The 22,703-nt window shown below is 44.4% G+C and overlaps 1 protein-coding gene across 2 annotated transcripts in view; it reads left to right on the top strand.

Annotated features, from left to right (window-relative positions):
- IPO9 (importin 9) overlaps nt 1–22,703 on the top strand; it is a 46,759-nt gene that overhangs the window by 14,035 nt on the left and 10,021 nt on the right. For both annotated transcript variants that reach the window (XM_060091504.1, XM_060091505.1), the window contains exons 2-14: nt 3,546–3,607; nt 3,830–3,916; nt 4,648–4,849; nt 6,790–6,878; nt 7,588–7,674; nt 8,182–8,301; nt 8,414–8,514; nt 8,704–8,762; nt 9,373–9,524; nt 10,205–10,303; nt 11,184–11,290; nt 11,662–11,801; nt 14,049–14,208. In XM_060091504.1, the coding sequence (XP_059947487.1) occupies nt 3,546–3,607; nt 3,830–3,916; nt 4,648–4,849; nt 6,790–6,878; nt 7,588–7,674; nt 8,182–8,301; nt 8,414–8,514; nt 8,704–8,762; nt 9,373–9,524; nt 10,205–10,303; nt 11,184–11,290; nt 11,662–11,801; nt 14,049–14,208 (1,465 nt within the window). The remainder of the gene's footprint in view (nt 1–3,545; nt 3,608–3,829; nt 3,917–4,647; nt 4,850–6,789; nt 6,879–7,587; nt 7,675–8,181; nt 8,302–8,413; nt 8,515–8,703; nt 8,763–9,372; nt 9,525–10,204; nt 10,304–11,183; nt 11,291–11,661; nt 11,802–14,048; nt 14,209–22,703) is intronic.

Genomic DNA, 22,703 nt, shown 5'->3' on the forward strand with positions numbered 1-22,703 from the left:
AGCACCATTTGTTGAAGAGTCTCTCCTTTCCCCATTGTATATTTTTGGCTCCTTTGTCATAAATTAATTGACTATGTATGTGTGGGTTTATTTTTACGCTCTCTATTCTCTTCCATTGATCTGTATGTCTGTTTCTATGCCAATACTACACTGTTTTGATTACTACAGTTTTGTAATACAATTTAAAATCAGGGAGCATGGTGCCTCTAACTTTATTCTTTCTCAGGATTGCTTTGCCTGTTTGGGTCATTTGTGGTTCCATGCTGATTTTATTTTTTATTTTTTAAATTTTTTTTTAGAAGTGGGAATTTTTAAGGTAATGGTAAAATTGTAAATAGTCACAATATTTATAGGAACAATTTGGCTGTACACAACCATAAAAAGCATTTATCGATTGCTTGCTATGTATCAAACACTCTTGTTAGTATATATATTAGCTCACATAATCTCATACCAATTCTGCAGTAGATACTACTACAGATGATATACAAATGAGAAAAATGACGTAGAGGATTTGTGACATGGTTAGTGAGGGGCAAAACCAGCTTTCTAACTGAAGCAGCCTGACCTCATCGTCCCACTTCAAAATTAGTAGTCTGTTGCCCTGATGGGAGACGTTATTTATTTATTTATTTTTATTAGTTTCTTCTTTATAACAAAGTGAATCAGTCATACATATACATCTGTTCCCACATCCCTTCCCTCGTGCTGATTTTAGAATTGTTTGTTTTGTTTCTGTGGAAAACGCCATTGGAATTTGGATAGGGATTGCCACGGCAGCTCAGGGCCCAGGCTTTAACCCCACTGATCACAGCTCTCAAGTGGGATGGTGAGCCTGTTGTAACCTGTGCACCTGCCATGACCAAGCAGTTCTGAAAGCTGCTGTCTGTTCTCAAAAAAGTGCTGTCCAGTAGGAAGAATGTGAGTCACATGAACGTTTTAATCATCTAGTAGCTAAAGGGTAAAAAAGAAACAGGTAAAATTCATTTTTAATACTGTAATCATTTAACCAAATGTATTCAGTGTATTATTTCAATATGTAATCGATATAAACTTTACTAAAATATTCCACAGAATTTGGTTTCATACTGCGTTTGCAGTCTGGTGCAAGTCTTACATTTCCAGCACATATCAGTTCTTGGAGGCCGCATTTCAGGTCCTCAGTAGCCACTTGTAGCTGATGGCTGCCATATTGGATCACGCAGCCCTGGAAGGCAAGATGCGAAAATTAGGGTGCGCTCTCGGTCTTACATTCTGCTTCCTCTTTTCACAAATATATATTTGATAATTTACTTCTTTGCAAGTATAAATTAGATCTAAATTCAAACTTTTTTTCTTGTGGTAAAATACACTTAATATAAAATTTATCATCTTAACCTTCTTGAAGTGCATAGTTCAGTGGTATTAAATACATTCACATTGTTGTACAGCCCTCGCTGCCAACTATCCCCATTTCTTCTTGTAAAACTGAAACTCTATACTCGTTAAATAGTAACTTTCCAATTCCCTGTCCCCCAGCCTCTGGCAGTCACCATTCTACTCTCTGTCTTTATGATTTTCACTACTGTACGTACCTCATGGAAGTGGGTACGTACGTACTTGTCTTTTTGTGACTGGCTTGTTCCACTTCGTGTACTGTCCTCAGGGTTCATCCATCATAGCAGTTGTTTTAGCCTATTGCAGAATTTCCTTCCTTTTAAAGGCTGAGTAGTATTCCATTGTACATATAGACCACATTTTGCTTATCCATTCATCTGTCGATGGTCACTTGGGTTGCTTCCACATTTTAGCTATTATGAAATATGCTGCCGTGAACATGGCGTACAAATAAATATCTCTTCAAGACACTGCTTGCCTATCTTTTGGGTATATACCCATAAGTGGAATTTGCTGGATCATATGGTAATTCTATTTAAAAAATTTTAAGGAGCCACCACTCTACTGTTCTCCACAGCGGCTGTACCCTCTTGCATTCTCACTAACAGTGCACAAGGGTTCCAGTTTCTCCACATCCTCTCCGACGGCAGTTTTCTGTTTTTTGGATGGTAGCCATCCTAACGTATGTGAGGTGGTACCTCAGTTTTGCTTTTCATTTCCCTAATGATTAGTGATGTTGAGCATCGTTTCATGTGCTTATTGGCCTTCATGTATCTTTGGAGAAATGTCTGTTCAAGTCTTATGCCCATCATTTAATTGGGTCATTTGGTTGTTGTTGAGTGGTAAATTTCTTTATGTAACTGGATGTTAATGACTTATTACATACCTATTTGCAAGTTTTCCCCTTCTGTGGGTAGCTGCTTTTACTCTGTGATAGTGTCCTGTGATGCACAACATTTTTTAATTTTTTTTTTTTTTTTTTTTTTTTTTTTTTTTTGCTGTACGCGGGCCTCTCACTGCTGTGGCCTCTCCCGTTGCGGAGCACAGGCTCCGGACACACAGGCCCCGCGGCCATGGCTCGCGGGCCCAGCCGCTCCGCGGCATGTGGGATCCTCCGGGATCGGGGCATGAACCCGTGTCCCCTGCATCGGCAGGCGGACTCTCAACCACTGCGCCACCAGGGAGGCCCAACATTTTTTAATTTTGATGAAGTCTAATTTGTCTAGTTTTTCTTTTGTTACCCATGCCTTTGGCGTCACATCCAAGAAATGATTGCCATATCTAATGTCATGATGTCACGAAGCTTTTGTCCTATGTTTTCTTCTAAGAGTTTCATTGTTTTAGGCCTTATTAGGTCCTTGACCCATTTTGAGTTAATTTTTGTTATGGTGTGAGGTAAGGGTCCAACTTTCTCCTTTCGCACATGGATATCCAGTTGTCCCAGCACCATTTGTTGAAAAGACTGTTCTTTCCGCATTGAGTGATCTGTTCCATTGATCTATATGACCGTCTTTATGTCAGTACTGCACTGTATTGATTGCTGTAGATTTGTGTGAGTCCTCCAGTTCTGGTCTTCTTTTTCAAGATTATTTTGGCTATTTGGGGTCCCTTGAGATTCCATATGAATTTCAGGATGAGTTTTTCTGTTTCTGCAAAAAGATGTCATTGGGATTTTGATAGGGATTGCATTGAAGGATCTAAATTTTAATTTGGGAGTCGGAGTTGTTTGTAGCCTCCCAGTATGCATTTGTTGCTTGTTAGAAACTGCTCACTTGTAACAGTTGCATTTTTAGGACTAAGCCTGTGAAGCCAGATTTCCTTAGACTTCATCATCTCTTCTCTGGTGGTGTATATCTGGACAACTCCTGAAGTCTCACCTTTTAATTTTCCTTTGGGGTTAGATAGCAGCGGTGTTCGGTTAGATACTACGGGAGGCAAGACGGCTGTGCAGCGATTGGAGGAAGTGCGAGGTGCTGGACCATGCCTCGCGAGCAGCCCTGCCCCGCGCCTCCTGCTTGGAGGAGCCGGTCTGAGCAGCCATCGCCGCTCTTGCAGCCACTGAATCAGGCTCCTCTGAAGTCTTTCCTGTGGCATCAGGGTTAGAGCTCAGTAAACCGTTATGGCTTTCCTGGGAGCCCTTGGACTCACAGTAGACTTTTCCCTTCCAGAATTTGGTGTTCACCTGGCAGAGCTGACCGTAGATCCCCAGGGGGCGTTGGCAATCCGTCAGGTAAGTCGAGACTGATTGGCCCAGTTTATAAGTAATTTCCCTGTACTTGGTGGTGAAACTTTCTTATGGGAAAGTGAAAGAATAAGGCCACTTTATAAATAACTTAGAATTTTATACCAGATTTAGATAGACTTCAGATGAATATATCGGGCAGTGTGTATGGTTTGTATGTGGGAAGAGAGTCTTTTTCTTGCTGTGCTACTTGGCTTACTCTTTTCACAGCTGGCATCAGTCATCTTGAAGCAGTACGTGGAGACTCACTGGTGTGCCCAGTCGGAGAGGTTCAGGCCTCCTGAGACCACAGAAAGGGTGAGGAGAGGTACTCGACTTGTCTGCCTGTGGAGATGTGAGGGCTGTTCTCTGACCACAAGGAGCTATCAGAAGGCCGTGGGGTGACTGGTAGCTGGCATTGCGGGAGCCATGCTACAGATGAGAGAGCTCGAGTGCCAGGCGGACCTGGGTGCAGATGCCAGTGTGCCTTTTACTGGCTATGAAATACTCAAAAAATATTTTAACTTCTAAGCTTCAGTTTCCTAAATATCTAAAATTCCAACTTTAAAGAGTTGTTTGAGGGTTACATGAAATAATATTTCTAGTTAGTCCAGTGCTGTGCAACCATGCTGGGCCCCCAGGAAATTTTGAGGTATAAGGTCTAGAGCAGCCCTGTCCATTGGAGCTTCCTGCCGTTATGCAAACGTTCTGTGTCCGTGCTGTCCAGTACAGCCGCTAGTCACGTATGGGTGCTGAGCACTTAGAATGTGGCTAGGGCAACTGATGAGCTGAATTTTTAACTTCATTTAATTTTAATTAATTTACATTGAAATGGCTGCATGTAGCTGGTGGCTACCATAATGGACAGCGTAAGTTTAGAGACCATAGTTAGACTCTCTGGATGAATTACTTGTCCAGTTGGCGTATTGGAGTTTTCCATAGATATGTGGTGTCTTGTACACATTGCTTTTCCAGCACATGAACTGGATAGGACTCTGCCACTCACTTATAACCTGGTCTAATGGCAGGTGGGCTTTTCTCCTCTCCAGGCAAAAATCGTCATCCGGGAGCTATTGCCCAATGGCTTAAGAGAGTCGATAAGCAAGGTGCGCTCCAGCGTGGCCTATGCGGTGTCAGCCATTGCTCACTGGGACTGGCCCGAAGCCTGGCCCCAGCTCTTCAACCTGCTCATGGGGATGCTGGTGAGCGGAGACTTAAACGCAGTCCACGGCGCCATGCGAGTGCTTACAGGTATTGGAGACCATGCCCTGGTTTTGCCCCCTGCACCCCACGTGTCACCCTCCCTGCTGCTCCTCCCAGCTGTCACCTCCATCGTACTGATCTGTTAGAAACCACATTGCTTTCTGTTTATATGAGTTTGCGAAAGTCTCACCCCTGTCTTACCTCCTTCTCCGTGATCTGCTAGCTTACCTGAAAGGTATTCTTACATCGTTAGGAATGCTGTTTCAACCTTTTCTGGGTGTCAGTCAGTTTACTAAACTTGGCATTTGGGCCCAATTTTACTAGTCCATCTAATATTGATAGTAGATAATACCAGTTCTATGTCCAAAAGCAAATCACCCCTCCTTTTGTTTCAAACCCCCTCTTCCCGTGCCTCAGCTGCCTTTTTGCACCACCCAGTGTATTTTTATTGATTACATGTGACAGGTGCTCAGGGCATAGAGCTGACCTACTGAAAAGGTCAAACGCTCCTTGCTCAGATGTTCCCTGCCCTGCTTATCGCCCTTGTTTCTCTTGTACGGCATATTATTCAGGTGACTCCTCCTACCCCTCTCCGTGGAATGAGCCTTCTAGGATTCTTTACAAGCTCATGATGCCAAAATATCAATTAACAGACCTATTTTCTACTAAGGAAAGGAAGCCTATTCCCTTCCAGTCTTCCAACACAAAGTTCAGCTTCTTTTTTAAAAGCCTGGAGAAAAGAATAGTTGTACATTTGTATATACAGTTGGCTTGCTCAAGAGCCCTTGTTGTGTTTGACTAAGGAAATCATTGTTCAGTGAGATGACTTTTCTGTCGGCCACAGGGAAAGAGCTAGGGGAAGTGTGTGTTCTTCTGCAAGTGGGTCGCTGCCAGCCTGCACTCCCAAATAGCTGCTTGACACGCCTTCACTTGAGGCTGGGCCGCGCTCCGGCAGCTACAGCTCAGGTGTGCGTGCGGGGAGCAGGGCACTGGTGTGGGGGCAGGAGCCCGGCAGGAGAGCAGGTCTGACTCTCGTCAGGGCTGTTTAAGGTGCTGTCCCAGTCTCTCCAATTTAATAAGGCTTCCCATTAAACTTCGCTGTTTATAAATGACAGCCAAGGCTAATGGTGTGAAGGAAATGCAAACACAGCCGCCAGGGGTTGAAATGAGTGATCCATGAGCCTCAGCTTTCTCTTCGCTTTCAAAGAACTTTGGAGACTGATGTCGCTGGCATCCCGTGCTTTTTCTGACCTAATGAGTGACTTCAGAAAACTTACTTTGGACTTAAGCTTGTAAAGTGTTGATAAATTGAGACTATCCAGAGTGATCATGAGAGTAAAGCAGCAGATAGACGAGAGGACACTGAGGCTCGAGGACTGTAGTCCATGCTCAGTGACACCGTCCAGAGCCCTGCTTGCTGTCTCGGTGCCTCGTGAGGTTTTGGAAGTGAAGGGAAAGCCAGGGCCCACATTTGCCTCACCTTCCTCAAGTCTCATTCCGCAGCCAGGGTGCTCTTTGCCGCCTTCATGCGGTATAAACCCCCTTCTCTTCCTCTGAGCAGTGGCCTGACCTCTAGGTCAGTAGACCCCGTGCCCATCTGCAGGGTGGAGCTCAAGCCAGGTAAGCCTGCACAGACTTTACTGTGTGCGTCAGAACAGCTTCTTGGGCAGGGTATTGAAAGTGGGACAAAGGTGAGACGCCTCCAGGTGCACCTGGATGGTGACAGTGGGCACAGACTAGATTAATTCCGAATTTTCCTAAGGCAGCCTCACAGGGATTTTTACACAGTTCCGTTACAGGTTTTCTTTCTTAATCTCGTGTATTCTCCTTTATCTCTGTGGTCTCTTTCCCTTCTGACCAATAATTGGCACTGCTTCCGTACGCCCAGGTACGTCTCCCAACCAGCGTCTCTCCCTGTGTGCTGCCTAGAAGCAGTTCAACAGTTTTCACACGGAATGTCTTTTTAAAGCAGGGCTTTCTTCTCGTAGAATTCACTCGGGAAGTCACGGACACCCAGATGCCGCTGGTTGCTCCTGTCATCCTCCCAGAGATGTACAAGATCTTCACCATGGCCGAGGTATGGGTCTCAGCCGCGCCATCCAGCAGGCAGAGCTGCTCGGGCTCTGGCCAGCCGCCCCACTCAGGGGGAGCCCGTGTGCTGGCTGCTGATCCCCAAACCTGAAGACAAGAACTGACAAAGGCTGAGTTGGGATGATGCTTAGGCGTTCACTTACAACTGCGAGGACAAGCCTGTGATGAGAGAGTGAAGTAGCTGCAGTCTCCCCTCACATCTCAGCCCTGCTGCCTTGGTGCTGCCTTGGCCTCGCACGGGGCAGTCCACCCGAGCTTGCTCGCCTCAGCCGAGTACTTGGGAACAATTCTATCCCTGCACTGTGCCTGATAAGCCCTTACTTTACTCTGTATGTGTTTGGTTAACCTCCCTACTCCTCTCTGGCCCCAGCCAAGGACTGTGTTTTGAAAGAAATACGTTGACTGTGTTGGGATTTCAGGCAGTACCCAGCTTCATATTTTTGTCAAATTAACCCACAGAGGCCTCTATGTAAGGCTGATTCTAATAAGTTCTAACATCGTGTTGCCTTCCATTCTCTGGATTATGGAAGAAGTCTGTCTCCTGGACATGAGTGATTGACATTTCCTGTCTCTTTAGGGGATCCAGTCCCATGTCAGGATTGAGTAATCACAGTTTAGTCACACAAGCGCGCGCACGCACGCACGCACGAATGCACACCCACCAGTCTCATAGCGACACTGTAACTTGTTTCCAGGTGTATGGTATTCGAACCCGTTCCCGAGCCGTGGAGATTTTTACCACTTGTGCCCATATGATCTGTAACATGGAGGAGCTGGAGAAGGTGAGTGAGCCTTTAGGTTGGTAACAGATGGCCTGCCTAGAGGTCTTCGGCACAGCAATGCCAGGTTGGACACTCGCCGTGTTGTGGATGCAGTGAATGTTCTGGTTAAATTCCTCATCTGCGTGTAGCTTAGTTTCCTTTCGTCTGAGCCTTATTTTTTCTAACACCTCCTCCTGCATCTTTTTCACGCTAGTCATCACCCAGAACTTCACTGCTCTTTTACCTCTCTCCCATGTGGAGCCAGCCTAGCTGAAAAATACCAGTCCCTGGGATTGAGAAGCTGGTCTTATGTAATAGCTTCGAAGAAGCTCCTGGTGAGGAGCTGCCAGTGTTGGATAAGGACACAGCAGGCCTTGGGGACACCTCCAGTGACCTTGTGGCCACACCCTTCTGATTGAGGCCCGAGCCTGAAGGGGTCTGGAGACAGCGTGGGTCTCGGTGTTTGGTGCGTGCACTGAGCCCTTGATTCGGGCTGCGTCCAGTACTGACTTTGGTTTCTGCTGCCAGGGTGCGGCCAAAGTCCTGATCTTCCCTGTGGTGCAGCAGTTCACAGAGGCCTTCGTCCAGGCCCTCCAGATACCAGACGGCCCCACGTCTGACAGCGGGTTTAAGATGGAAGTCCTGAAGGTAAATATTTACTGTGATGGAGATGCTGGGGGTTTGAAGAGTGGTCTGAAATCAGTGATTTTTCTCCCCTATCACTTGTAACTCTTGGGGTTTTCTCTCTTTAACTTCTCAGGCAGTGACAGCCCTGGTGAAAAACTTCCCAAAGCACATGGTGTCCTCCATGCAGCAAATTCTGCCTATTGTTTGGAACACCCTCACTGAAAGTGCAGCTTTATATCCTTTCCAGAAGGTCGAAGGGGCCTGCCACCCCCATAGTTGGGAATCTAGCCTTGGGTCTTAACGTTCACGTGGTTCCACTTTCTTAAAACGCCTGCTCCTGGTGTTGGGGTGTGTACGGCATATGCCCTTGTAGAGCGTGTCTAGAGCAGCCTCCAGATTCTGTTTCTTTACTCTTCATTGTACTTATGTGAGGACAGAAGTAAACTACACAGAGGAAGTAGAAGACCCTGTGGATTCTGATGGTACGTGGCGTGTCTCATCTCGACAGGTGTACCCCTTAGTGGGAAAGGGAGCCAGGAAAAGACAGAACAGAGGCGGGAACTCAGAGGCTTCATGCTCTTAAGAGAGTGTTCTCACCGAGTTTCCTCTGAGTGTATTAGATGTGGGGAAATGAGAAGTGGAAAATCACTGAACTGTTCCTCATAGGCATTTGCGTGAGTCTCATGAATCGTAGAATTTCTGAGTAGAAAATATGTTCAGTGTTTCTGATTCCTTTTTTTTTTGGCGGGGGCTGGGGGGGGGGGGGGTGTGTGCCTCGCTGCACGGCTTTTGGGATCTTAGTTCCCCGACCAGGGATTGAACCCATGCCCTCGGCAGTGAAAGCGCTGAGTCCTAACCACTGGACCACCAGGGCATTCCCTGATTCTTTTACTTGAAAAACCAAAGAGTCCTTAATGGCCTCAAGTCCCTTTCTTTGACTCCTCAGCCCCTTCTTCCATTCCCTGGAGAATAATAATTAGCAAGTGCTTTAACTATTCATTAACTTACAGAGATGACGTAGTTCCTTTCCAGCATCTGTGCTTTCCTTTTGCTTTCTTGTCATTAAAAGCTTCTCTTGTGTGTTTCCTGTAGGCGAAGTCCTGGGCTTTGAAAATCTCGTCTTTAGCATTTTTGAATTTGTCCATGCTCTCCTAGAAAACAGCAAATTCAAAAGCACTGTCAAGAAGGCCTTGCCTGAGTTGATTTACTATCTCATCCTATACATGCAGATCACCGAGGAGCAGGTAACAGCCTGTGGGAGACAGTGACCGGCTTGCATTCAGAGAGTGCAGCCTGCATGTGGGGTCTAAGTCAGGTGACCAACTGATTTTGAAAAAGAGACACCTGAAGAGTAACTTCATGGGAAGTTCTAGAAAGCTTTGATGTCATTATGTTGCCGAATCCCTGGGTGTTGGGGTTTTATCAACTCCTGTACTAGGTAATTGGGCTTTCAGAGTACTAATACTTTTACATCTATAGGACCGCCAACCAAAGGCCCAGATATCCAGAAGAGCCTACCTTTCTCTATAAGTAGTGAGATATAATAGAGTTTAGATCATTAGCCTGGTGGTGAATCATTAGACCAGAAAAGAGCATTAAAAAATATGATAATGCCTGTCTCGTGTGAACAACACAAGAATGGACATGATTTTCCATTAAATACCCATCAGACCTACTAGACTCAGCAAATTGACGTATCTGGGGGTAACAGCCAACTACAGTAGGAGGGGCCAGCAGTCAGCCACCTTCTGCAGCGGCCTTTGCTGCTCAGCTTGTTAAAGGGTTCACTTCTCTGCACCAAAAAGAATAGCATTCTGTTCAAGATAAAAACAAAAGGCTGAACCATTCCAGTGTGTGGATGAAAAGAGGGAACATACGGAGCAAATGGGAGCCTCAGAGAGACCTGACTTCCTCATCCTTTCAGATTAAAGTGTGGACAGCCAACCCCCAGCAGTTTGTGGAAGATGAAGATGATGACACTTTCTCCTATACTGTTAGGATCGCAGCCCAAGACTTGTTGCTGGTAAGAGGGCCACCTTGATACTTCAGCCAAATGATCCTGAGCTATTCCTCTTCTTTCTAGATCTCTAACCCAAGCTGAGCAGTGTTGTTGGGTGACTTTGTCTTAGGCTTTTGGGGGATAAGAAGAGCATCTCGAGTGACGTCTGAGACTCCGGAGCTCCAAAGTCACTGCTCCTGGTTCTTATTTACGTGTAAATATCAGGTGTAAGAATTGTGCAGAGGATAGTGTTCTAATGGGTAAGGGTGGTTGAATCAGGGACTTCTCAGTTTAATTCACTCTTCAGCAAGAAGCTGTACCACCAACTAGAGGTTGGCAAATTTAAAAAACTTAGATGGCTGAGAGGTTGAACACCCAGATGGCTGCTCATGTTCCTTTGGCTCTGACTGGAGCCCAGGACTGTCTCTAGGCTGAGGGTCTGTGAAGAAGCTGCCACCTGCCGCCTGTCAGGGGCGAGGCTTGTTCTTGTTGTTTCCTTGTTGGTGAGCACTCCTTGTTATCCTGCGGTGTTCCTAAGGCACCTAGGAAAGACCACACCAAGTTTCAGCTAGTAGATGAGCCTTGTATTTCCACAGTCAGGCTCCCAGAGAATAAATATCTGGTCCCCTGCCATTCAAAGCTGAATCTCTCATTGACCCCTTAGGCTCTGCTGAATGTAGCCAAAGGGAGCTGTCCATTTTGTGAGCTTCACAGTGCTTGGGCACTGCGGAAATATGGATACTACTTTAACATAGAGACCTTAATACAATTAGGGGCTGTATTTTGAATGTACCTAATTGGGCTTAGCCGTGTGTATGTGAAGGAGTTGGAACCATTCAGTGTGCAATGAAGCTTGCAGTTTAATTTGCACAGAAACATTTGTTAGCGCCTCTCCTCCCACCAGGCTGTGGCCACTGATTTCCAGAATGAGAGCGCAGCAGCCCTGGCCGCCGCAGCAACTCGGCATTTACAGGAAGCTGAGCACACCAAGAATGGCAGCACCGGACACTGGTGAGAGTGGGCAGCGGGCGTCCCGCTGAGGGACGGGCTCTGGGCATCAGGTCGGAGGCAGGCGCGTCCTTGCTTTGCATTATCTGTTTTAAAGCACTTCTTCCCATCCTTAAAACAGTTGGCTAAGATGCTTTTATTTTACCCCGTTTTAAAAAGGTTTGAAAGGAAGGACTCTTGCTTTGTTTTTAATTAGGAAAACCTGTTATTATTAAATTACACTGTTTTCAGTTATAGGTTTAGATCGGAAGAGCAGCTCAATGCACTTTGGGGTCAGGCTGTGCTGAAATGCCCTTTCCTGAATTGGCTTCCCTCAAGCGTCTGTCTCTTTGACCGTGGGTCTGTGTGACCAGGCTGTGGTGTCCCTTTGGCAGGTGGAAGATCCATGAGGCGTGCATGTTGGCCCTCGGCTCGGTGAAGTCCATCATCACCGACAGCGTGAAGAATGGCAGGATCCCCTTCGACATGCATGGCTTCCTGACCAACGTTGTGCTTGCAGACCTCAACCTCTCAGGTAGGTTTCAGCACCGTGCATAGGCCCACCATCAGCTCAGTTCTGTTGTTCACTTAGGCAGGTAAACCTCGGGGTGAACATTCTTCTTCCACCCTAGAGCTTGAGCTCGTCTGAACCTCTAAACTGCCCAGAGACCTTGACTCAAGCTTCACCAGCTGAGAGACCAGGATTGCCTCGTTCATAGTTCTTCCATGCTGTTCTCTCACACTGTTCTCCCAGTCAGCGCTCGAGTCCTGGATGTTTTCTGGCGTCTGAATAGAGTGCAGATTTGGCTGCTCTGCCTTGAGACCTCTGGTGCAAGCTCTGTCATTGCAAAATCCCCATGCCCTCAGGCAGCCTGTGTGTGGCTCATCCTTTCTGTGTGCTTCTTGTCAGTTTTCTCAAGCTCTTCTGTCGACATGATTAAAGTTTCCGTTCTCATGTCCACGTTCACTACCAGCCTTAAAAAGTAGCCTCGACTACGTGAGCCTGATTCCTCAGCAGCGCAGGCCAGCGGCCGAGAGACGGCGTTGTCCCTGTGCGACGGTCTCCGTGCCTTGTTCTCACCCTCAGAGCCCACAGTGCTGTCTCTGCTTCCTCCCTGAGTACTGAAGTCGTGGGACCCCTGCGTCGTCGATGCCGTGTCAGTCCACTCACTGCTTCCTCTCCATAGGATGCCCTCTGGGTAGCTTAAGCCATTGGAAAATGTCCTCCACCTCTCCTTAGGCCAGCTGTTATAGGGCATCTCAGGCCTGAGTCACAGAATTAAAATGGTTGAGCGTCCAGAGCTCAGGACCCACTGAGCATGTTCCTATTTATTCTGCATTTACCACGTGCTGCATTATGTTGTGGTTGACAAATATGTTTTCTTTCTCCTACTAGAATGTAAGATATTTGAGTACAAGCCATGTCTAATATGTCCTTTTGCCCCACAGTGCCTGGCACCTAATGGACATAGTGTAATGACGTGGTAAATGACAGTGTTGGAATTTCTCAAACTCACCAGCATATTTTTTGTAGAACTTGCCCTAGCAAAGCTTTTCTGTACAAGCCATTCTCAAACTTTTTAGTCTCAGGACCCCTTTACACTTTAAAAAATGATCAGTGATCCCAAGGAGATTTTTTTGTGAGTCACATGTAGCAGTATTTAACATAATAGAAATTAAAACTGAGAAGCTTTCAAAATACACGAAATACAAGCATACGTTCCATTAGCTGTCAGAACCATGGTGTCACACATCAGTAACCTCTGGAAAATTCCACTGTATACTCGAGAAGGAATGAGAATGAAAAAAGACAAATAATGTCTCGGTATTGCTATGAAAATAGTTTTAACTTTTGGGACTTCCAGGCGTTCCTGGATGGTACTCTCCATTATATGAATTAGTATGTAGTTATTTGGCACCGTTTGCTGGGTTCTGTTGAATAGGTCCCATCAACTAAATGTTTATTGTACAGGTAACTAAGTTAAGCCCTATGACAGCTGAATAAGTATAGTCTCTGTCCTCAAGCATCTTATAATAGGCAGGGGGTAGTAATCCTTACACCAGTGCCTAGAATATCAAAAAATATATTTGTATCATGTTAGAAAGCTAAAGACATGGGCTTAAAGTGGCAGAGATAGTTAGGATTACTTCAGCCCAAGAGATCGGTTAGATAATGCAAGGAGAGGTGAGTGTGTTGGCTTATAAACAAAGCACAGAAATGGCAAAGTAAGATGTTGACTTCCTAGGGAGGGGTGTGTGCCTGAGTTTGGAAGGCACAAAGGGAAATGAGAGGTAATGCTAGAGTCACTGATCTGAGGGGGCCTCGAATGCCATGCGAATTTGGATGGGCTTTATTTGGTAGGCTATGGAATTTGCTGACATTTTAAATAAAAGCATGACAGAGCTATAATTTATAGTATTCCAATAGTGGTCCAAGAGTAGGAAAAAACTGGCAGTGAAGAAGACATCTAGAGGACTGACTAGCAGTGTGGTAAGGGGTGGTGAGAGCTGTGGTGGGAACAAGGGTGGGGGGCTTTGTAGTCTAGGAATATTCAAAATGTACTTTGAAAGTAGTGAAAAGTGAAACTAGGGAAATGATTCTGTGCCATAAGTCATACATTTGCTTTTATCTTTCAAGATCATGCTTTTTCTCTCCATTACGTTATGTATGTTAGGTGGTATCCAGTTACTGCAACTAACTGAGGAATAGAGGTGGGGAGGAGGGCGGGCAGTAGCAGAAACTTGTATTATCCAGCCCCTAACTGCTCTCTCTTCCTCCCAGTGTCTCCTTTCCTCTTGGGCCGGGCCCTTTGGGCTGCCAGTCGGTTCACTGTTGCTATGTCCCCTGAATTGATCCAGCAGTTTCTTCAGGCAACAGTTAGTGGTCTTCATGAGACACAACCCCCATCAGTTCGAATTTCTGCAGTGAGAGCCATCTGGGGGTGAGTACGCCACCTTAGGACAATGGAAACTGTTCTAAGAGAAAGTTGCTCAGGGTAGAAGTCCCAAACAGCAGTTGTCCAGTGGATTATGTTGCTTGGAAATTTCTGAAGATCTCCTGCAGAATGGGTGTTGGAAGGACAGGGAAAGAAACCATACCAGAAACATGGCTTCTGTGAGTCCCGGATACATCCTGTCCCCTTTTACTCCTCGTTCCTTTTCAATTCACTCCAGCTCTGGAATCATGTAGACCAACTCTCTGTCTTACAGAGAAGCAGAACCTGAGGCTCCGAGAGAGAACTAACTTGCCTAGGGTGGCACAGCAGAGGGTCTTAGAAGCAGGCTTAGAGTCATTTGGTTGATTGATTGTCTCTGTATTGGAAACCACATTTGGGATAATGTAGCCTGGAAACGCTGCGTATTTTTTCCCAAGTTTACCTCTCTTTGTGACAGCTAGTGTACTAGTGGGTCTAGTAGTTCTTTATGTATATTCCTTCTCAGACCACAGGGACTATTGATGTTTTCAAGTCCAAACTTACAGAGTCTCAGTTGAATCCTAAGAATTGCTTGAAACCCTAAAAACGCAGAGTTCACCTTCCACCTGCCTGCGCTACCTCCTTACCTTTTGAAGCAGAGATTGAGGTGCTGGCATTACTATGTGTCTTTAGAAACCATTGCTGGGTGGGGGGAGCGGGGGTGGGGGGGCGTGTCGGCAAGATGTCTGAATAAGATGTCCCTCGCTCTTATCCCTCCCACAACAACAATTTGGCATCTGTCCAAGTGAAGAGATTGTCAAACTCAGTGCCATCTAAGGACAAGGAGAGCTGTTTTGAGAAGACAGTCCCACATCCCAGCCACTGACTTCCGACCATAGTCCCGGCTACAGCCCCATTTGGCTTTGGTTCTGTCATCGGCACGGTACACCAAGGGACCCAGGGGGAATCTCACCCACCTGTATGTCAGATAATAGAAACACAGACCTCGGTCCCAGCTGTGGATCTTGACGTGGTCCAGGACCTCCTGGAGAACACTGACTGAGACAGTTACCCACAGATGAGAGAGCCTTTGTCGAAGTCCAAAGCCCAGTGGAGAAGTTCTAGCACACCACTGGAGCAAAAAAAAATCCAAGATTGGACACTTGGAAGAGGTCAGTCAGTAAAGCCTGGAGGAGGCGACTGCTACTTCAGATGTGCAGACAGCAGTGCAAGACATAAAGGAACATGAAAAACCAAGGAAGCATGACATCACAAAAGAAACACAATAATGTTCCAGTAACCAACCCCAAAGACGTGGAGATCTGTGATTTATCTGATAAAGAATTTCAAAACAGCCATTTTTAAGGAGCTCAGTGAGCTACAAGAAGACACAGAAAGACAATTCCATGAAATCAGAAAAACAACTCACAGACAAAATGAGAAGTTCAACAAAGAGAGAAATTATAAAAAAAGAACCAAACAGGGCTTCCCTGGTGGCACAGTGGTTGAGAGTCCGCCTGCCAATGCAGGGGACACGGGTTCGTGCCCCGGTCCGGGAAGATCCCACATGCCGCGGAGCGGCTGGGCCCGTGAGCCATGGCCGCTGAGCCTGCGCGTCCGGAGCCTGTGCTCCGCAACGGGAGAGGCCACAACAGTGAGAGGCTGACGTACCGCAAAAAAAAAAAAAAAAAAGAACCAAACAAATTCTGGAGCTGAAGGATACAGAGAATGAAATAGAAAATGCAGTAGAGAGCATCAGTAGCAGAATGGATCAGGCAGAAGAAAAAGCCTGTGAAGTAGAAGACGGAACCTTCAAAATTATCCAGTCAGAGGAGGATAGAGAATAAAGAATGAAAAAGAAGGAAGAATATGTGAACTATGGGATATCTTCAGGAGAAGCAGTCTACAAATTATTGGAGTCCCAGGAGAAGAGAGGGAGAAGGGGCAAAAAGCTTTTTAAAGAAATAATGTCTGAGAACTTTCCAAATCTGAGGAGAGATTTTACCTCCTAGTTATAAAGCTAATATATCACCCCAAAATTTCAATCCAGGGTAATCTCCAAGACAAAATGTAGTAAAAACTATCTAAAATCAAAGACAAAGAGGGAATTTTCAAAGCAGCAAGAGGAAAAAACTTTTCTCTCATACAAGGGAACTCCCATAAAGCTAGAAACAGATTTCTCAGCAGAAACTTTGCAGGCCAGGAGACAATGGGATGATATGTTCTAGGTGCTGAAAGAAAAAACTGCCAACCAAGAGTGCTTTAGCTAGGAAAGTTGTCCTTCAGAACTGAAGACAAGATAAAGACTTTCCCAGACAACAAAGCTGAAGGGGTTCTTCACCACTAGACCTGCCTTACAAGAAATGCTAAGAGGAGTTCTTCAAGCTGAAATGTAAGGGTGCTAATTAATAATGTGAAAATATATAACACACTGGTACAGCTGAGTATACAATCGATTCGGAATACTCTGATACTGTAATATGGTGGTGTGTTAACCACTTTAGTATAAAGGTTAAAGCATGAAAGTGTTAAAAATAACTAGCTAAAGGGCTTCCCTGGTGGCTCAGTGGTTGAGAGTCCGCCTGCCGATGCAGGGGACACGGGTTCGTGCCCCAGTCCGGGAAGATCCCACATGCCGCGGAGCGGCTGGGCCCATGAGCCATGGCCGCTGAGCCTGCGCGTCCGGAGCCTGTGCTCCACAATGGGAGAGGCCACAACAGTGAGACGCCTGCGTACTGCAAAAATAAATAAATAAATAAATAAAAACTAGCTAAATACTTTGTGATTATTATTATGAATACACAGTATAAAAGGAGTTAAATCATGACATCAGAAACATTAAAGGAAGAGAATAAAGGGGTAGAATTTTTGTATGCAGCCAAAGTTAAGTTGTCAGTGTGAAATAGACTATCATATCTATAAAATGTCTTATGGTAGCCACAAAGCAAACATCTATGATAGACGCACAAAAGATAAAGATAAAGGAGTCAAAGCATTCCACCATGGAAGATCACCATTCACAAAGGAAGACAGCCAGAGAGAAAGGTCGGGGGAACAGGGGACTACAGGAGAGCCAGAAAACAATAAAATGGCAGTTAATAAAATGGGCTCACTTATCAAAAATTACTTTAAATGGATTAAATTCTCCAATTAAAAGTCAAAGTAGGGCTTCCCTGGTGGCGCAGTGGTTGAGAGTCCGCCTGCCAATGCAGGGGACGTGGGTTCATGCCCTGGTCCGGGAGGATCCCACATGCCGTGGAGCGGCTGGGCCCGTGAGCCATGGCCGCTGGGCCTGCGCGTCCGGAGCCTGTGCTCCACAATGGGAGAGGCCACAACAGTGAGAGGCCCGCGTACCGAAAAAATAAAATAAAATAAAATAAAATAAAATAAAATAAAAAAATTTGAAAAAAAAAAAGTCAAAGTAGCTGAATGGATTGAAAAAGAAGACCCAACTATATGCTGCCTAAAAGAGACTATGGGTTTTAGTACACACATAGGCTCAAAGTAAAGGGATGGAAAAAGATATTCCGTGTAAGTAGAAACCAAAAGAGAGTGAGGGTATCTATACTTTTATCCGACAAAGTAGACTTTAATTCAAAAGCTGTAACAAGAAACAAAGGTCATTATATGATAAGGGGGTTAATTCATCAGGAAGATACAACAATTATAAATATATGTGCACCTGCCATTAGAGCACCTAAACATATTAAGCAGATATCAATATCTGAAAGGAGAAATAGACAACAATACAATAATAGCAGGAGATTTATATCCCACCCTTAACAATGGATATGCTCATCCAAACAGAAAATCAATAGGGGAACATTGGACTTAAACTATACTTTCAACCAAATGGACCCAATAGACATACAGAACATTCCATCCAACAGCAGCAGAACATACATCCTTCCCAAGCATGCAGGGAGCATTCTCCAGGATAAGTCATGAAGCAGGTTTTAGTGAATTTAAGATTAAAATAATACCAAGTATCTTTTCTGATCACGTTGAGATGAAACTAGAAATCAATTACAGTAGGAAAACTGGAAAAATCACAAATATATGGAAATTAAACAACACACTTCTAAATAACCCGTGGATCAAAGAACTCAAAAGAGTGATCTAAGGATATTCTGAGGGACTTCCCTGGTGGCGCAGCAGTTAAGAATCTGCCTGCCAATGCAGGGGACACGGGTTCGAGCCCTGGTCTGGGAAGATCCCACAAGCTGCAGAGCACGTAGGCCCATGAGCCACAGCTACTGAAGCCTGTGCGCCTAGAGCCCGTGCTCCACAACAAGAGAAGCCACTGCAATGAGAAGCCCACACACTGCAATGAAGAGTAGCCCCCACTCACTGCAACTAGAGAGAGGCCGTGCACAGCAGTGAAGACCCAACACAACCAAAAATAGATAAATAAATAAATAAATAAATGATTTTAAAAAATAATAAAAGATATTCTAAAACACACGAAAATGGAAAATACAAATACCAAAACTTATGGGATGCAGCAAAAGGAGTTTTAAGAAGGAAGTTTATAGATAAAAACACCTACATTGAGAAAAAAGAAAGATCTCAAACAACCTAACTTTATACCTCAGGAATTAGAGAACAAACTAAGCCCAAAGGTAGCAGTAGGAAGATGAGAGCAGCAACAAATAAAATAAAGAGCAGAAAAATATTAGAAAAATTTAGTGAGACTAAGAGCTGGTTTTTGAAAAGATAAACAAAATTGACAGACTTTAGCCAGACTAAAAAGAAGAGAGAGAAGACTCAAGTACAGAATCAGAAATGAAAAGGGAAACTGTACAACTGATAACACAGAAAGACAAAGGTTCATAAGAGACGACTGTGAACAGGTGTATGCCAACAAATTGGATAACCTAAAAGAAATGTATAAATTCCTAGAAACATACAGCCTAACAAAACTGAATCATAAAGAAATTGAAAATCTGAACAGACCAATAACTAACAAGGAGAGCGAGTCAGTAATCAAAAACCTCCCATAAGAGAAAAGTCCAGGACCAGATGGTTTCACTGGTAAGTTCTACAAACATTTAAAGAAGAATTAATACCAGTCCTTCTCAAACTCTTTCCAAAAAATTGAAGAGGTGGGAACATTTCCAAACTCATTTTACTAGGCCAGCATTCCCTGATAACAAAGCCATACAAGGACACTACAGGAAAAGAAAACTACAGGCCAGTATGCCTGATGAATATAGACGCAGAGATTTTCAACACAATACTAGCAGACTGAATTCAACAACACAGTAAGAGGATCACACACCACTATCAAGTGGGATTTATCCCTGGGATGCAAGGATGGTTCAACATACATAAATCAATAAATGTCACACACCTGTTAATAGAATGAAAAATAAAAAATCACATGAATATCTTAATAGATGCAGAAAAAGCATTTGACAACATTCAATACTCATTCATGACAAAAACTTTCAACAAAGTGTATAGAAGGAACATATCCCAACACAATAAAGGCCATATATGACAACCCCCCCAGCTAACATCATATTCAACAGTGAAAGGCTGAAAGAAAGCTTTTTCTCTAAGATGAAGAACAAGGTAAGGGTAGCCACTCTTACCACTCCTATTCAACATAGTACTGGAAGTCCCAGCCAGAGCAATTAGAAGAGAAAAGAAGAAGTAATGAACTATCACAAAGAGAAATTTAAAAAACAATCTCCTGTACAATTGCATCAAAAACAATAAAATGCCTAAGCATAAATTTAACCAAGATGGGGAAAGATCTATACACAGAAAACTATAAGACATCAATGAAAGATTGAAGAAGACACAAATAGAAAGATGTTTCATGTTCATGGATTGGAATAATGAATATTTTTCAGATGTCCAAACTACCCAAAGCAATGTACAGATTCAGTGCAACCCTATCAAAATTCCAGTGGCATTTTTCATAGAAGAACAAACAATTCGAACATTTGTGTGGAATCACAAGAGACGCTGAATAGCCAAAGCAATCTTGAGAAAGGTAAACAAAGCTGGAGGCATCAGACGTCCTGATTTTAAACTATATTACAAAGCTACAGTAATCTAAACAGTGTGGTATTGGCATAAAAACAGACACAGATCAGTGGAGCAGAACAGAGAGCCCAGCTATAAACCCACACTTATATGGTCAGTTATTTTATGACAGAGGAGCCAAGAATATACAGTGGGGGAAGGACAGTCTCTTCAATAAATGGTGTTCGGAAAACTGGACCCTTATCTTACACCATGTACTTAGGTCAACTCAAAATAAATGAAAGACTTGAACCTAAGACCTGAAACCATAAGACTCCTGGAGAAAAACATAAAAGTTAAACTCCTTGACATTTGTCTTGGCAATGCTTTTTTGTATTTGGCAACAAAAGCAAAAGTAAACAAGTGGGACTACATCAAACTAAAAAAGCTCAGCAAAGGAAACCATCAACCAAATGAAAAGGCAACCTACTGAATGGGAGAAAATATTTGCAAACCATTTATCTGATAAGCAGTTAATATGCAAAATATATGAAAAACTCATACAACTCAATAGCAAATAATCTGATTTTTTTAAATGGCAGAGGACTTGAATAGATACTTTTTCGAAAGAAGACATACAGATAGCCAACAGGTACATGAAAGGGTGCTCAACATCACTAGTTATCAGGAAAATGCACATCATAACCACAATGAGCTACCACCTCAAACGTGTTAGAATGGCTATCGTCAAAAAGACAAGAAATAACAAGGTTGGTGAGGGTGTGGAGAAAAGGGAGCCCTTGTGCACTGCTGGTGGGATTGTAAATTGGTGCAGCCACTGTGGAAAACAGTATGGAGGGTCCTAAAAAAATTTAAAAATAGAACTACCATTTGATCCAGCAGTCCCATTTCTGGGTATATATCCAAACGAAATGAAAACAGGATCTCGAAGAGGTGTCTGCACTCCTGTGTTTATTGTAGTAGTATGCACAGTGGCCGAGATATGGAAACAACCTGAGTGTGCATTGGTGGTTGAGTGGATGAAGGAGATGTGTGCATGTTCAGTGGACCATAATATAACTCAGCTGCGAGAACGAGGGAAAGCCTGCCATTTGCAGCATCTTGGATCTACCTTGAGGGCACGGTGCTGAGTGAAATAAGCCTCACAGAGGAAGACAAATACTGCATGGTATCACTTATATGTGGAATCTTTTAAAAAGCCTAACTCAGGGCTTCCCTGGTGGCGCAGTGGTTGAGAGTCCGCCTGCCAATGCAGGGGACACGGGTTCGTGCCCCGGTCCGGGAAGATCCCACATCCCGTGGAGCGGCTGGGCCCGTGAGCCATGGCCGCTGAGCCTGCGCGTCCGGAGCCCGTGCTCCGCAACGGGAGAGGCCACAACAGTGAGAGGCCCGCGTACCGCAAAAATAAATAAATAAATAAATAATAAAAAGCCTAACTCATTGTAAAGGAGAGCAGGAAGGTGGTTGCTGAGGGTGGGGAACATGGAGAGATTGATAAAAGGGTACACGCTGTCGTTGGTCAGATGACCAAGAGCTGAGGATCTAACGTGAGATATGGTGACTGCATCGTTTAACGGGACCTAGAAATTAGTGTTCTCACCCAGAAGAAGGTAAATCTGAGATGATGGACCGTCAATGACCTGGACGTGGGAAATCTTTCACGCTGTGCATGTACGTCCAGTCACCTCAGTGGACATAGCTAACCATTTTATAGGTCGGTCACGCCGCAATAAAGCTGAAAAGAATTTAAATTTAGTTTAAATTTTATATTACTCTTATAATCAGAAAAAATATGTGAAGAGAACTCTCTCTTTTTTTTTAATAGTTTTCAGTTCTCTGACTATTGGTTTTCTGGAAAGGTGTAATAGCTGTGTCTCTGGAAAAGTGACAAAAGCCATGAACATGCACAGCAAAGAAATGGACACTCATACCTGTTTATAAAATTTTACATCATGTGTGGAAGAGTGGACCCCAGGCTGAGAGCTTCCTGTGAAGGGGTGCTAGCTGTGCTTTCTTTCACAGCCAGGATTCTCCATTTGGCCATTTCCCTCTTCAGTTTTCCAGCCAGTTTCAATCTGGCTTATATTCTCATCATGCCATTGAAACTGCTCATTCTCATGCCGCCAGCAACCCTTTCCTGGTCATCGTACCACCTTGGCTTTTCTTTCTTTTACCCCAGTTTTAATATATTCATTCATGCCGTGGTGCATGTATTATTGCAAACTGCCTTAAACCATTTCTAAAACAAGATATTTATGGACAGATACTTCCACTTGTGTCTCCTTTCTCTAATCATATTTATGCCAGCCTTTCTCCAGAGCTCCAAATTAATGTATGTGCTTACCGGCTATGCCAGGATGGGTATCTTACAAGCACCTGAAAACTAACACATCCACTACGGAGCCTACTGTTTACCACCTCCAGGCCTACCCTACCTGTAGTCCCTGTGATAGTAAAAGTACAGATCTTGTACCTTTAGATCTTATACCTAAAGACAGAGGTCTGTACTCCCGGAGATGCCAGCT

Source organism: Mesoplodon densirostris, chromosome 2, assembly GCF_025265405.1.
Source record: "Mesoplodon densirostris isolate mMesDen1 chromosome 2, mMesDen1 primary haplotype, whole genome shotgun sequence".
Taxonomy (NCBI): Eukaryota; Metazoa; Chordata; class Mammalia; order Artiodactyla; family Ziphiidae; genus Mesoplodon; species Mesoplodon densirostris.